Source organism: Pistacia vera, unplaced genomic scaffold, assembly GCF_008641045.1.
Source record: "Pistacia vera cultivar Batoury unplaced genomic scaffold, PisVer_v2 Contig127, whole genome shotgun sequence".
NCBI classification, from domain to species: Eukaryota; Viridiplantae; Streptophyta; class Magnoliopsida; order Sapindales; family Anacardiaceae; genus Pistacia; species Pistacia vera.
This window is the reverse complement of record NW_022195325.1, coordinates 785,423-799,521: the sequence shown is the minus strand read 5'-3', so window position 1 is coordinate 799,521 and position 14,099 is coordinate 785,423. Positions and strand designations below refer to the sequence as shown.

Genomic DNA, 14,099 nt, shown 5'->3' with positions numbered 1-14,099 from the left:
GATTTTTGACTTTTTGTAGAAAATGGGGAAGAAGATGGATGATTATCATACTGCCTTGACTGCTCGTGTGGATACCTTAGAAGACCTAGTGAAAGATACAAGAGTTGCCATCTTGGAAAAAGATTTGGATAAAGTTGCTTCTAATGTGCCTCCCGCCTCTCAAGTTCAAGATGAAGCTACCACTGATTTGCCTCTTGCCTCTCAAGTTCAAAATGAAATTGCTATAGATATTCCTTCTAGTACTGATGATCATGATTAGGCTGATGAAAATAATTGAGTTGAAAAGGAGCATCAAATTTCCTCTATGGGTGTGCCTGATCCTACTGAAGCCTTGGAAGTTCCTGAAGACTTTGCTGTTGCTGCAATTGGTGCTGTTGATGAGGTTGAAGCCATTGTTAAAGCTGCTATTGTTGTTGTTGGTTTTGAGACTCTAACTTAATCAATTGATCCTGCCATTGATCAATACACTGAAGAAGTTCCAGTTGATGCTGCCACCCTTGTTGCACCTCTTATGGTAATTGACACTGCTACAACTCTTTAAATCAGCCTCAAGTGTTTGCCCCATCAAAGAGATGTAAAAAATCAACAGCTAGATAGACTCTTCTCATCAAGAGATCAAATAGACATAAGGGTTGAAAAACTATGAACAAAGAGGGGGAGTAAAAACCTGAAGATCTTTCAAAAGCGGTTGCGCGGTTGCTCTTGATGTGATAACTCTAGTTAAAGTGATCATCTGAACTTTGATGTGATCACTCTGGTTGAAATGATCACCTAAACTGAATTTTTTTGGATTGTTTGTTGAACTTTTAAATTTTCTTTTATTGGTGTTCAGTTTATAACTTGCAATATTTTTTTATATTGAGAAATTGCATGTTTCTTGAATGTCATTACTAATGTTGTTCTTTCATGTGCAGAGAACAAGTTTTTGTGAACTTTACTAACCCTCCTTTTGTTTCATTGATTGTCATTTCAATATTGACTTGGTTTAGTTACTTAGGGGGAGTATACTACTTGAGCGGGAGTAAATTGTTTTTATGTCATGCATATCTCTCTCTTTTAATGATTATACCTTTGATGAGATCTTGTTTTTGTGTTTGTTTATATAACTATCTCATTTGAATGATTGATGATTTTTGAGACAGGTTCATGTTCGAAAAGATTGTGCTCTGTTCATAAGTTTGACAAAGGGGGAGATTGTAAGTTACTTGTCAACTTATGAATCTAGTGTGGTAACAAGTCATGGTATGAACACCTCACTTTGTCTTTAGCACAATTGTTTTTTTTAATTTCTAGTGTGACGACCTTTTGTCAAAGTGACCACCTTCAATTAAATTGTTTTTCTGGTACATCGTGTGAGCACCTCAGAGTCAGAGTGGTCATAATGCATCTGACATATATTTTGTTTAAAACACGTATTGTATTTTAATATTCCCTTGAGCTGTCATTATTTTCTTTATGAGATATTGTTCTAGTCCATAACACTTGTCAATTTGTTACACAATGAGTTGGAAAGTTTATCTTCATTGATTGGTGGTCCCAAGAGAAATGGAATAAGCTTTTCACAAAGTTGAATCCATAAAGTTTCTTGTTAGCCGCTTGTCCTTTTGCATTGGCTGCTTTTCTCCAATGCAATTTCTTTTGAAGCCTAATTATTTCCTTGAAAATACTTTGAATATTTCTAAAGTTTTCTTTTGTTTTTATCAGGTTTCCATACTTAGGTAAGCTTACAAATACCTTCTTAAAAGTCCTTAGAATTTGTCCTTGCTCTCTATGTTTGGTTATGTAGCTGATGCTTGAAGCTTGCTGAGCTTGTTCAACCAAAGTGGAACTTCATTGCTATACCTTGAGAGGAGCTCAAGGCTACCCAGGTGGTTTTGTGTACTTGGAGTTGGCTATGTAGTACGAAGTTTGACAAAAGGGTAGAGATTGAAGCATTGCAAAACAAGGGGTGTTCTTGCAACTGAGGCTTAATATTTGGCTTTGTAATTAAACTGAAAAGTTTACCATATTGGATTAGTTTCATTATGGACTGATCCCATGGATGTAGCCATGTTGCTGAACCATGTAAAAACCTAGTGTTCTTTATTTTGGTTCATATTTGATTGCTTTATGTTTATGATTAATGGACACTAAAATCAACATAGCAACCATTTCCGTTTAGGTTTAATTCACTTGGTAAAGTAATTAAAACTTTCAATGTTAATATAATTTTTGCGAGTACCAATACATTCACTTATTAAGTACGCAAGAAAAATCCTCTGGGGTGAATCAAATTAAGTTTCCGATTAAGTGATAATTAATACAAACAGAACAACAAATTGCACTTGAAACTGATGACTAATTGATGGAGCTTCTTACATTTCTCATTATTTGCATTTCCCACAATTCATTTTAAGAGATATTGAGCACTCTTCTCTCTTTGCCTCAGATTTCTTCTCCACCTTCTCCAGTCCGTTCTCCTTCTGATCCTGTGGCATTAGACATCATGCATCATGTTAACTAAGTTAACTATTTAAACAAACAAACACAACATGTTAGTAGATCTAAGATAAATATTTATGTGTCTGACACCGAGGTAAACTTAGCTGTCAATTTGATACAAGAATCAAGTTAGTGAAGCAAGATCTCTTTCTAACTTACGATTCGATTGAATGTCTTCTCCAATTCCTCTTTGTTTAACATATACAAAACCAAGAAATGTAAGAACTGAAAAATTTAGCACATGAAAAATGGTAGAAAATTATAATTCTATTGATGAACTTTACCGATATCTCATCGTCGACCTTCTCTTTCTTCACTGGCTTCTTGGATTTCTTGCACGTGCAGCATTTCTTCTTTGGCTTTGATTCTTCAGCAGCAGAACAAGAACAATAGCAGCAACGTTTCTACATCCATACATTAACATGAATTTAATTTATAAAACTAAATGAATTAATCTAAGAAAGCAAAACTATGTGACTTAAATATTTAACCTTGTTACAGTATCTTTTTTATCATTAACCTTGTTAGAAAGTGATCCACAGATGAAGTAAATTGAATGAAATCATCAATAATAATTACTATTACTTTATGTTTTCCACCATATTGAAGATTAATTTAGCCTTAAATAATAAAAAAAAATTATTGCAGAAATTCTTACCGCACAACAAAGTGGGAGGCAGCAACAAAGCCAGCAAGCCTTGGAGTCGCATCCGCACAAGTATGCCTCAGCCTTCATGATTTTGTTCAATAAAGAGAAGAGAAAATTAATCTTCTGAGAAGAAAACTTTGAATTCAATTAACTTTAAGGTGAACTTGTGTATGTATATGATTTTATACCCTCATAATTAAAGAATCAGTGCTACAAAGCAAGCTTACATTATACAAATTCCTTGATTCCTTGCTTAATTAATTAAATATTAAACAAATCATCCAGGTTTAGACATCTAATTGGGTTATAATATTTTTGGAGAATATCTCATTAGATTAACCTTTGTTTTATTCGGAAAAAATTCGAGTTAAAGTATGTTTTTAAAATTTGAGAATAAATATTATTTGAAGCTTGTGACAATGTCAGTGATAGGTTGGCATAATGATGTCATCCTAGTGATGTCATCCTGGTGATGTAAAGGTAAGGGTTTTAATTGAAAATTTTTAATCCTATCAGGTTGAGTGGGAATAAATCAAGAAGTAGATTATCATAGATTACCCTTTTGGTTTACAAATTTATCATTGGGATTATAACTTTTACACTTTATATTAAATAAACCCTCAATGTTTCAAAATTGTATCCTAGATACCCTTTTGCCCTAACTTCGTTATGTTGTCGTTTGTAATATATGAGTGAAATGGTAACTTTGGTATTATTAAATAGTGTTGGGGTAAAATGATGACTTTTGGTCTTATAAGAAAGTGATTTGCAAGTATAACGGCAATGTGATAGGATTAGGGCAAAGGGAAATCTATGATAAAATTTTTAAACTTTGAGAGTCTTTTTGGTAACGCAAAGGGTTGTCTATGATACATTTTTCAAACTTTGAGGATCCACTTAATAAAAAGTGTAAAAGTTGTTATCCAAATAATAAATTTGGAAACCTTAAAGGTAGTGTACGATAATTTCCCAATTAAAAGATAAAGAAATTGGGGTGATATATGAAATAATTTAAGATAAGTAGAAATCTTTACAGTAGATTTAGTATCTATGGAGTGCAAAATGAGTTGTTCAAGTTAGTGTGTATTTTAATATCTTTTTTAAAAAATAATGTTAAATTAAACCATATCTCATGGTTTGTGGAACCCTTAATTATTGTGTGGTTACGGTATCAAAGAGATTATTGTGTTTGAGTAAATTTACAAATTTATTGTAATTTATGAGTTGGGTTTAGCCCGAAAATTACTTACCTCTCTAACTTTATAGGAAATCTTTATTGAGATGACAACTATTGCCATTTTAATCAAACTCCCCCAAAACTATTCAGAAAAACATCACTCACTCCCTTAAATGTAGCGTTGTTGGACTTTTGTTAGATCTTGAGTGAGAATTGTCGATTTTGCCCGTAAATTGAGATTAAATAACATTTTATCTGTGTTAATAGATGAAAGTATCAAACCACCCTAAAACTTAGTGAAATTACCAAATTGACTTAAACCCTAACCCACATCCACCCCATCACCAATCCCCAACTTCAAGAAAGATCATAGCGTTGCAAGGCAGTGATGGCCTTCAGTGAAGCACTAGCATTGCGGGGTGGTGGCAACCTCTAGTGAGGTCATAGCCTTGTGAGGCAATAGCAGCCTCGCGAGGCGGAAACATCCTCAAGCAAGGTCACTGCCTTGCAAAGAGTTATGTTTGGGTTGCTAGGTGGCCAGGGGGAGGTGGGGATTAGAGTGAGAGAAAATAAGTGTAAGGTTTGAATGTTGGGGGTGAGAGCGAAAGCAAGTGAATGTTAAGGGTTTGACTTTAGGTTAGGTTTTGTTTAAGTAAAAGAGTATTAAATGACAGTTTTGCCTTTCAAAATCTAGAGTGAATCAAATTAAGCTTCCGATTAACGGATAATCAATACAAACAGAATAACAAATTGCACTTGACAGTGATGAGTAATTGATGGGGCTTCCTGCATTTCTCCTTATTTGCATTTCCCACAATTCATTTTAAGAGATATTGAACACTCTTCTCTCTTTGCCTCAGATTTTTTCTCCACCTTCTCCAGCCCGTTCTCTTTCTGATCCTGTGGCATTAGACACCATGCTTCATGTTACATAACATCCATCAACATTTAACTAAGTTAACTATTAAAACAAACAAGCACAACATGTTATCAGATCTAAGATAAATATTTATGTGTCGGACACCGAGGTAAACTTAGCTGTCAATTTGACACAAGAATCAAGAAAGTTAGTGAAGTAAGATCTCGTTCTAACTTACGATTCGATTGAATGTCTTCTCCAATTTCTCTTTGTTTAACATATACAAAACCAAGAAGTGCAAGAACTGAAAAATTTAGCACATGAAAAAGGGGAGAAAATTATAATTCTATCGATGAACTTTACCGATATCTCATCGTCGACCTTCTCTTTCTTCACTGGCTTCTTGGATTTCTTGCACGTGCAACATTTCTTCCACGTACAGCATTTCTTTTTTGGCTTTGATTCTTCAGCAACAGAACAAGAACAATAGCAGCAACGTTTCTACATCCATACAATCACATGAATTTATTTTATTTAACAGAATAAATTAATCTAACAAAGCAAAAGTATGTGACTCAAATATTTCATGAAACTTGTTACGATATTATTTATCATTACCCTAGTTAAAGAGTGATCCAAAGATGAAGTGAATTGAGAATAGAATCAACAGTAATTATTATTATTTTATATTTTCCTTGAAACTTGAATTTTTTTTTTTTTACAGAAACTCTTACCACACAACAAACTGGAAGGCAGCAACAAAGCCAGCAAGTCTTGACATTGCATCCACACAAGTATGCCTCAGCCTTCATGATTTTGTTCAATAAAGTGAAGAGAAGATTACACTTCTGAGTTTGAATTAACTTAAATTTGATGTTAACTTGTATACATATTGAACTTTATACCCTCATAATTAATGAATCAGACCCACAAAACAAGCTTACATTATACACTTTCCATGATTCCTTTCAAATAAATAAATTATAGAACATATCATCCAGGCGTAGATGTCTGATTGGGTTATAGGGAACAATATTTGGAGAATATCTCAATGGAGATTAGCCACTGCTTTATTCGAAGAAAATTTGTGTTAAAGTAGCAATTGGAATGGCTTAAAATGTTAAAAGAATTGGAGAACGAATTTTGTAAGAAGTGCTTCTTGTAAAAGCATATATATCGAACAGAAGAAGCATTTATCCATTTGCTGGAAAACATCTTCTGATTCGCAGAATATTTTCCAAAGTGCTTGCTAATGCATCCTTGACCTTGGGAATGGAATAGATATGGGAGCAAATACAAATACTATGTTTAATGTGCCAATAGATATACAACCTTTATATATAAACTCTTTCACTTAAACTAATTTGATATTGCATGTATGATTGTGGTATCATTCATTTTAAGAATTGATTAGATTGTTTCCCCAGATTTATTGATCTTATGACACATGTACATTAACAAATATGCATGGTTGAGATTTGCTTCCTACTTTATATTTTTATAAGAAAAATAGAGATAATAATGATGAAGTGAAGTTTCTTTAATTTCCATGTTAAGAGTGAAAGTGAAGGCTATTTTTGAAATGTTTTAAAACTATATAAAGGAAGTGTTGATGATAAATAGTGGGATCTACTTTGACGGATTGTGAAATGATGGGATTAAAAATATATTAGTACGAGTCAAAGAGGTCATCTAAAAAATGGTCAGGATATTGTTAGAAGCTTATGAAGTCTGTAATGGAGTGGCCTAATGATGTTATCCAAGTGATGTGAAGGTAAGGGTTTTAATTTAAAAAAATAAAAATTAATTCTAACAGGCTGTGCTAGGAAATAAAGTATAAAGAATATAGGGTAAGATATGAAAAATAATTCAAAAAGAGTAGGGACTCCTTTGGATTTAAAGTATATGGGGTGCAAAAAAAATTCTTCATGTTAGTGCGCATTAATTTAAGGTTTTTGTGAGGGTGAGAGGAAAGTGGCATTTTTATGCCATTAAGCACATGCATTTGATGCGCCAAGTAAACATTTTTAATAATAATAATATATGTCAATTTGGGGATGATTGGGTTTGGGGATGATTGGGTTTGGAGATGATTACATTTGGAGAGAGGGAGGAAAGGGGAAAAAGGCAAGAGAAGGAGAAGAAAGAAAGGAGTAAGGATGACAAATCTCGGCTTGGGGGTTGGGCGAGTGGCCGCAGTAATACTATATAGAGTAATACTACTTGTACAAACTTTTTTCATACAATCTTATGTGTCACCACTCTTTAATTGATGCATCATTAATCTAATTTGTTGAACATTTAATGAGTTTACTTTTTATGTGCATTCATCCAATCATATTATTATTCTACTATATAGCCCCTGCCCTTACCCTCAGGTTTCTAGAGTCGTGGTTAGGGTTGAAGAATCTTTGATGGGGAACAATTTCCTTGATCTTGATTTAAAAACCTAAAATATTAGTTTTTTTCTTTAACAAAAATTAAAATATTTGCTCGAGATTACGAACTTTATATTGTCAATATATATGATTGTTAAAAAGCCTGTGGTGAAGGCTAGGCAAGTCTAAAGTGCTGCAGAGAAGAGAACTAGAGAAGATTTTAGAAGGTGCGAATTGGAAAAACAGTAGAAAAGATAAAAGAGATGCAGTACCACAATAGGGTTTAAATTTGTTAACTTCATAACTTGGGTTTGAATTTAAAATATACAGTTTATACATTTGAGACCAAGATTTGGGTTGTCCCTAACCTTGAGTTTCCAAGGGTTTTAGGGTACTTTCTAGAAATCAAGGGTGGGGTCGTCTGACCCTGCTTTACTAGGGTTTAGGGGATATTTTTTTTTTTTGTTTACTTTTTAGAAATCATGGAGTTGCACTTAGAATTACGCTATCTCTCATCAGGGGGGGGATGATAAAAGCCAGATTTCTTAGGTAAATACCTAGTTGAGTCAATGATCAGGATTGAGTTCTTCCCGACCTTAGGTTTTTGGAGTCTTGGCAACCTACCTACTCGGGTTGAATTTAAAATATATAGTTATACATTTGAGACCAAGGTTTGGGTTGTCCCTAACCTTGAGTTTCAAGGGTTTTAGGGTACTTTCTAGAAATCAAGGTGGTGTCGTAGACCTAGTTTACTAGGGGTTACAGGGTATTTTTTTATGCTTTTTGAACATGGGGTGCACCTAGAATAACTTATCTCTAAGGGGGTGGATAGTAAAAAACAAGGTTTCTTAGGTAATTACCTAGCCGAGTCCAAGGTCGGGATTTGGGTTCTCCCCAACCCTAGGTTTTTGGAGTCTTGGCAACCTACCCACTCAGATGAGTTTGCTATTGTAAGGAGGAATACTGGTTTTGGCAATTTTTAGAAATCGTGGATGAGTTTAAAAAGTCAACTATTAAGGGGTGGATAATAAAACCTTTTCCATGTATTACTTGGCTGAGTCTAGGATAAGGTGGGAAAAAAGCCAAAAACTGAATCGAACTAGAAAACCAGACCAAAAATTAAGTTTTTCAAACTGGTTCTTTAGTTTGGGGAAATTCATAAACCAATATTCAGTTTGGTTTTCAGTTTATGGGTTTCCTCAAACCGGTAACTGGAATTGGATTTTAAAATGGTTTCCCAGAAACCCTAGTATAAATTATACTTTAACTTCTTAAAATAGCCCTTAACCTTTTGATCTATGAACGGCCAACTTTGAAATATAAATGCATGATAACCACCACTCCCTTTGAACAGCGAATGGTGATAACCATGACGAAGGCGATAACCACGATGTAAGTTACTGTGTTAATTTTGTTATCCTGTTGAAAGTTTATATTCATATGGTAAGTTACTTTGTAGTTGATTGTATTAATGGATGACTTTGGGAGTATTGTGTAGTTCACTCACTCACTGTATTTATGGTTGACTATAATTGAGTGGAGTTTATATATTTGGATGAGTTGATTTTCAGTAAAGTTTTTTGAGTTTTGTTAACATGGTATTCTAGGAACTAATTTGTGAATGATTGATGGCATACATGTTTATAATGCTCCAATGGGATTAGATTTGATAAATTTTGCATGTTGCTTTTTGCTAACAATATGTACATTGTTTTACCATCATGGGGCTGTTTCTCTCAGGTGGTGATTGTTGTGAACTAGTTTATAATTTGAGGGTGGAGATTAACAATCCATTTCCTGGACGTGCAAGCATTGTTGAAGAAAGTGCTTATCGGAAGAGATTTTGTAAAATGTAACAGTGATTTGTGATATTCTAACTAAATGTGGTCAATTGAGGATGAAATTATTGGAGTTGAGTTTATTTCTTCCATGATTACAAAATATGCTACCTTTTTATTATATAATTACTTTTTAGACAGATAATTAAGAGTTGTCTGAACTAGATTTATCAAATTTAAAATCATAAAATGTGCTACCTTATGTTATGTACCTAGGAAGATTATTGTTGTGGGCTGATGTGTTTTGGACTGGTGTTAATTTAGAGTTAAGTACATGTTTTAGACTAACTCTGGTTTTTCTTCCTATAGTGTATGGTTTTTACTGTTAAGGATGTGTATTTTATGTAACAACTACTGAAAAACTAGTATAATGCATGCATAATAACAATATAAAATTGGGCCCCAAAATTTTCTTTCATTATAATTCATAGTCTTTATACACAAAGAGTACTGTTTACAAAAATTCATTTTAAAAGACAAAACAAGGGAAACAGTGTAGCTATTTCTCTTCGCTTGCAACGCCCCCTCGACTGCATCATCATCACCTAGATCCTGCATCCACAAAGGAAAATAAGGGGTGAGCACAAAGATATGCTTAGTAAGTAAAAACCTCTATTGTCTGTCCCCGTATATATAACTCTTTAATTCTTTCATACTATTTCGATTCTATCTCTGTTTCTACTAAACATCATGGCTCACTCTTACGAGGTACGGTCGGATGGCGTTCACACAGCACCATCTCACTCTCCATGACTATCGGGTGGAATTCACACAAGTACCAAACCGTTCAGTGACTAACGAGTGAGGATCACAAGCACCAACTCGGTTTTCCTAACTATCGGGTGGAGATCACCTAGCACCTACCGTTCTCATGACTTTTGGGTAACGATCACCAAGCATTAACCCGTCTCTAGTCACTATTGGGTGATGGTCACAAAGCATCAACCCGCTTTACTAAGTCGGTGATGATCACAAAGCATAACCTACTTGCTATTAACATAACCGGGTGGGGATCACAAAGCACATCCGTTCTATTATTAATCGGGTGACGATCACAAAGCATCGACCCATCTCTAAGGGCTATTCGGTGGTGAACACAAAGCATCATCCGGTTCCCATAACTATCGGTGATGATCACAAAGCATCAACCCATCACTTCTACTCTTCTAATCTACTTATTCTAACATTTTTATCTCTCTACCTTAGAGTAGTTGTATTCACCAAGGTCTCTAATCATAAGTATTTGTATACACAAAGTTTCCTACTCTTTCTTAGGTCTACTTTTCAATGCATATAATAATGCATAGGATGGTTCATCTCCACTAATGCACTTGTGAAATGCCAACATGCAATGTTGCAAGAATTAAGGTCAATACTCAAACTCAAACCTCTACTAGGCATTTCATCAAACAACTCAAGTGCATAATAAACTCTACTATAGCAATGATTCTAAATCTTTCTCTAACCATCCAAAATGGGGAGAAACCTTCACATAATCATAAAACCTGTCAAAGAAAGCACTTCCAAAAGGGGATCCATAACACCCCTCAATTCCATCTCAAACTACCTCTCTACCCAACAACTCATTTCATATTGGCAAGGTATAACATTCACAAAGCATAGAAATCTCCATTTAAACCTCCATACATGGCATATCACATGTATAACACATACATTCATCATTTCTATCAAAACCCTAATCAAGAAAATCTCTTAATATCAACTTGGGTGGGATTTACTTACCTTGTATGGGAGAGACTCACCAACTTTTTCTTTCACTTGGTTTGCTGACCTTTTCTCTTAGGAGCTTAGGTTGATTTTCTACCCCAAATCACTTCAAAAACCCCTTGGAACTCCTTGATCAAAAGAAAGAAAAGTTGAGAGGAGTAAGGATGGAGAGTTGCGTTTTGTGGAGAAGAAGAATGAGGGTTTGCTAACTCTTAATTCCTTTTAATGAAATTTATAACAAAGCATTTCCATTTTGCCCTTACTCTTCTTTGGGAATTCCATCTATATCCTTTGATTCATTTCAAACACCCCTCCCCATGTCAACATGTCTCCATGAAAAATCCTTACAATTAATCCCCACTTTTCCTGCTACTTAGGGGGGAGAATGGTCAAATTGCCCTTAGGGAAGAAAAATATCTAAAACTCAACAAACATTTTAAACGGGCTGTCGCCGCGGCGAAGAAAACTTCTGTCACCGCGGCGAAACTGTCCAGAGAGGTTTCCCGGTGTTTCAAAACATCTTCGCCGCGGCGAAGATTCTTCTTCGCCCCGGCGAAGCTTGGTACTCCAAACTTTTCTATTTTCAACCAATTTCAGGGCAAGCATTCAACACAACACTCAATCAAACAAAATACCAAAAACCAACTAAATAAGAGCGAAAGAGGAAACAATAACTACGTACCTCAGGTGGGACGTTACAATCTTTCCCCTTTAAAGAATTTCGTCCCCGAAATTCAGCAAATAACTCTGGGAAATGATTCTGCATGTCCGCTCTAATTCCCAAGTGGCCTCTTCCACTTTGTGATTCCTCCAAAGGATCTTCACTAACGGAACACTCTGTTCCGAAGCTCTTTAACCCTTCAATCTAAAATCTGAACTGGACGTTCTCATATACTAGATCTCTGCTACTTCAACGTCCTTTACGCTCAGGATGTGGAGGGGATCCTACATATTTCCGTAGCATCGAGACATGGAAGACATCATGCACCTGTCCATGGTAGGTGGTAGTGCCAATCTGTAGGCCACGTTTCCTACTCGTTGCAAAACCTCAAAAGGACCTACATACCTCGGTGCTAACTTCCATTTGCTTCCGAAGCGCATTACTCGCTTGTAGGGGGAAACTTTCAGAAATACTTTATCGTCCACTTGGAATTCTACCTCTCTCTTCAAGTCAGCATAACTTTCTGTCGATCTTGGGTGTTTCATTCTATTTCTGATTAACTTCACTTTACTAGTTTTGAGTTCATCTTGGCCCAAGCGCGGCACTCAAATCTCTTCGCCTACTATCCCAATGAAGCGGAGACCTACACGTCTACCATAAAAAGCCTCATAAGGCACCATTCTAATTGTAGACTGATAACTGTTGTTGTAGGCAAATTCCACTAATGGAAATCTCATGCCAAGATACTCGTAATCCATGCAACAGGCCCTCAACACTATCCTTTCTGTCTCTGGTTGACCATCTGTCTGAGGATGATAGGCAGTACTGAATGCTAAACGGGTACCCACCACTCCTCTGTAAACTTGTCCAGGAGGCGATGAAACAAATCTGGAATCTCTATCTGACATATAGTCTTGGGACACCATGCAATCTGCTATCTCCTTGAGGTAAATTCGAGCTAATTGATCTGTAGTGGTATTTGTACTGGAAGGAAATGGGCTGACTTGGTTAACCTATCCACAATCACCATTACAGCATTACACCCTTTCTGCACTTGGGAAGACCCGCGATAAAATCCATTGAAATGTTCTCCCATTCCAATCTGGAATACTCAGTGGTTGAAGCAACCCTGATGGCGTTGATGTTCTGCTTTCACCTTGCTGACAAGTTAGACATTTAGCCACAAAATCAGCGATGTCTCTTCTTCATTCGACCACCAGTAGCCTTTCTTTACATCGATACATCTTGGTTGCTCCCGGGATGAGCGGTATACGGTGTGTCAGGGCCTCCATAAGAATTTTCTGTTTCAACTCCTCATTTGGAGGAATGCACAACCGATTTCTGAAATAGAGGAACCATCTCATAAAGACTCTGTGTCTTGCCTCAAGCACTTGCTGAACTGTTTTCTGGCACCACTCAGTCGATTGCGCTTCTCTAATTTCCTCTAGTAAAGAAGACTGTACTCTAGGCTGGCAATTCTTTCCGGAGCCACTTCAATCTGCTATTAGACAATTCTTCTATTAACTTTTCAGCTGGTAAGCCGAAAAACATGGGCTTTTCTACTCAAGGCATCGGCTACTAACATGGCTTTCCCCGGCTGGTACTTGATCTCACAATCATAATCCTGACCAGCTCTAACCACCTTCTCTGCCTCATATTCAACTCTTTGAGTGAGAAGAAGTACTTTAAAACTCTTATGATCGGTGTAGATATTACATTAACACCTAAAGTAGTGCCTCCAAATCTTTAAAGCAAAGACCACGGCTGCTAATTCTAAGTCATGTGTAGGGTATGTGGTCTCGTACTCTTTCATTGGCGAGAAGCATAAGCTTAACCCTACCTAACTGCATCAGCACGGCCAAGTCCCTGCAAAGAGGCATCTGTTATAAATGTCTAATCTACACCCTCTTGCGGTAACACTAGCTAGGAGCTGATGTTAACCTCTTCTTCCTCTTGAAAGCTTTCTTCACATGCTGTGATCAGACAAAAGGAGTTTTCTGTTTGGGGAAGAGCTGTCAACGGTTTAGCCAACTGGGCGAATACCGCTACAAAATCGTCGATAGTAACCTGCTAAGCTAAGAAACATTGATTCTTTCACTGTTCCAGCTTCTGCCATTCCAGGATTGCCTGCACCTTACTCGGATCTACCGAATCCCTTCCTTCGACACGGTATGACCCAGGAATCACTGGTTAAGCCAAAACTCAAACTTAGAGAATTTAGCACATAACTCTTTTCTCTCAGCCGCTGCAGTACAATCTCAAGTGCTTCTAATGTTCTTCTTAACTTTGAGTAAATGAATGCGTCAATGAAGAACAATGAACTGGCCA

At 36.1% G+C, this 14,099-nt stretch overlaps 2 protein-coding genes across 4 annotated transcripts; both read right to left on the bottom strand.

Moving 5' to 3' along the window:
• Positions 1 to 2,230: 2,230 nt before the first annotated feature.
• Positions 2,231 to 3,267, bottom strand: LOC116121617 (sodium-dependent phosphate transport protein 2B-like). Of its 2 annotated transcripts, XM_031407557.1 has the most exons (4): positions 3,140 to 3,267; positions 2,766 to 2,885; positions 2,641 to 2,669; positions 2,231 to 2,468 (listed from the first exon to the last, which is right to left on the bottom strand). In XM_031407557.1, the coding sequence occupies exons 1-4, from the start codon at positions 3,215 to 3,217 to the stop codon at positions 2,387 to 2,389; spliced, it is 309 nt and encodes a 102-aa protein (XP_031263417.1). In that variant the 5' UTR covers positions 3,218 to 3,267; the 3' UTR covers positions 2,231 to 2,386. The 2 variants fall into 2 exon arrangements, with proteins under 2 accessions (XP_031263417.1, XP_031263418.1); XM_031407558.1 differs by lacking the exon at positions 2,641 to 2,669 and having other exon boundaries at positions 2,238 to 2,468.
• A 1,681-nt stretch (positions 3,268 to 4,948) lies between these two features.
• On the bottom strand, positions 4,949 to 6,020 carry LOC116121616 (sodium-dependent phosphate transport protein 2B-like). 2 transcript variants are annotated; one of them, XM_031407555.1, is made up of 4 exons: positions 5,901 to 6,020; positions 5,530 to 5,667; positions 5,405 to 5,433; positions 4,949 to 5,207 (listed from the first exon to the last, which is right to left on the bottom strand). In XM_031407555.1, the coding sequence occupies exons 1-4, from the start codon at positions 5,976 to 5,978 to the stop codon at positions 5,126 to 5,128; spliced, it is 327 nt and encodes a 108-aa protein (XP_031263415.1). In that variant the 5' UTR covers positions 5,979 to 6,020; the 3' UTR covers positions 4,949 to 5,125. The 2 variants fall into 2 exon arrangements, with proteins under 2 accessions (XP_031263415.1, XP_031263416.1); XM_031407556.1 differs by lacking the exon at positions 5,405 to 5,433 and having other exon boundaries at positions 4,958 to 5,207.
• Positions 6,021 to 14,099: the final 8,079 nt, after the last annotated feature.

What these genes read in the sequence shown, in the direction of transcription:
- LOC116121617 (XM_031407557.1), bottom strand. Translation starts at nt 3,217, where the DNA reads ATGAAGGCTGAGGCATACTTGTGCGGATGCGACTCCAAGGCTTGCTGG. An exon ending in GCCTCCCACTTTGTTGTGCG is followed by an intron (nt 2,886 to 3,139) that starts GTAAGAATTTCT and finishes GTATGGATGTAG; the next exon opens with AAACGTTGCTGCTATTGTTC. An exon ending in AGGTCGACGATGAGATATCG is followed by an intron (nt 2,670 to 2,765) that starts GTAAAGTTCATC and finishes TGTTAAACAAAG; the next exon opens with AGGAATTGGAGAAGACATTC.
- LOC116121616 (XM_031407555.1), bottom strand. Translation starts at nt 5,978, where the DNA reads ATGAAGGCTGAGGCATACTTGTGTGGATGCAATGTCAAGACTTGCTGG. An exon ending in AGGTCGACGATGAGATATCG is followed by an intron (nt 5,434 to 5,529) that starts GTAAAGTTCATC and finishes TGTTAAACAAAG; the next exon opens with AGAAATTGGAGAAGACATTC. An exon ending in AGAAGACATTCAATCGAATC is followed by an intron (nt 5,208 to 5,404) that starts GTAAGTTAGAAC and finishes CTAATGCCACAG; the next exon opens with GATCAGAAAGAGAACGGGCT.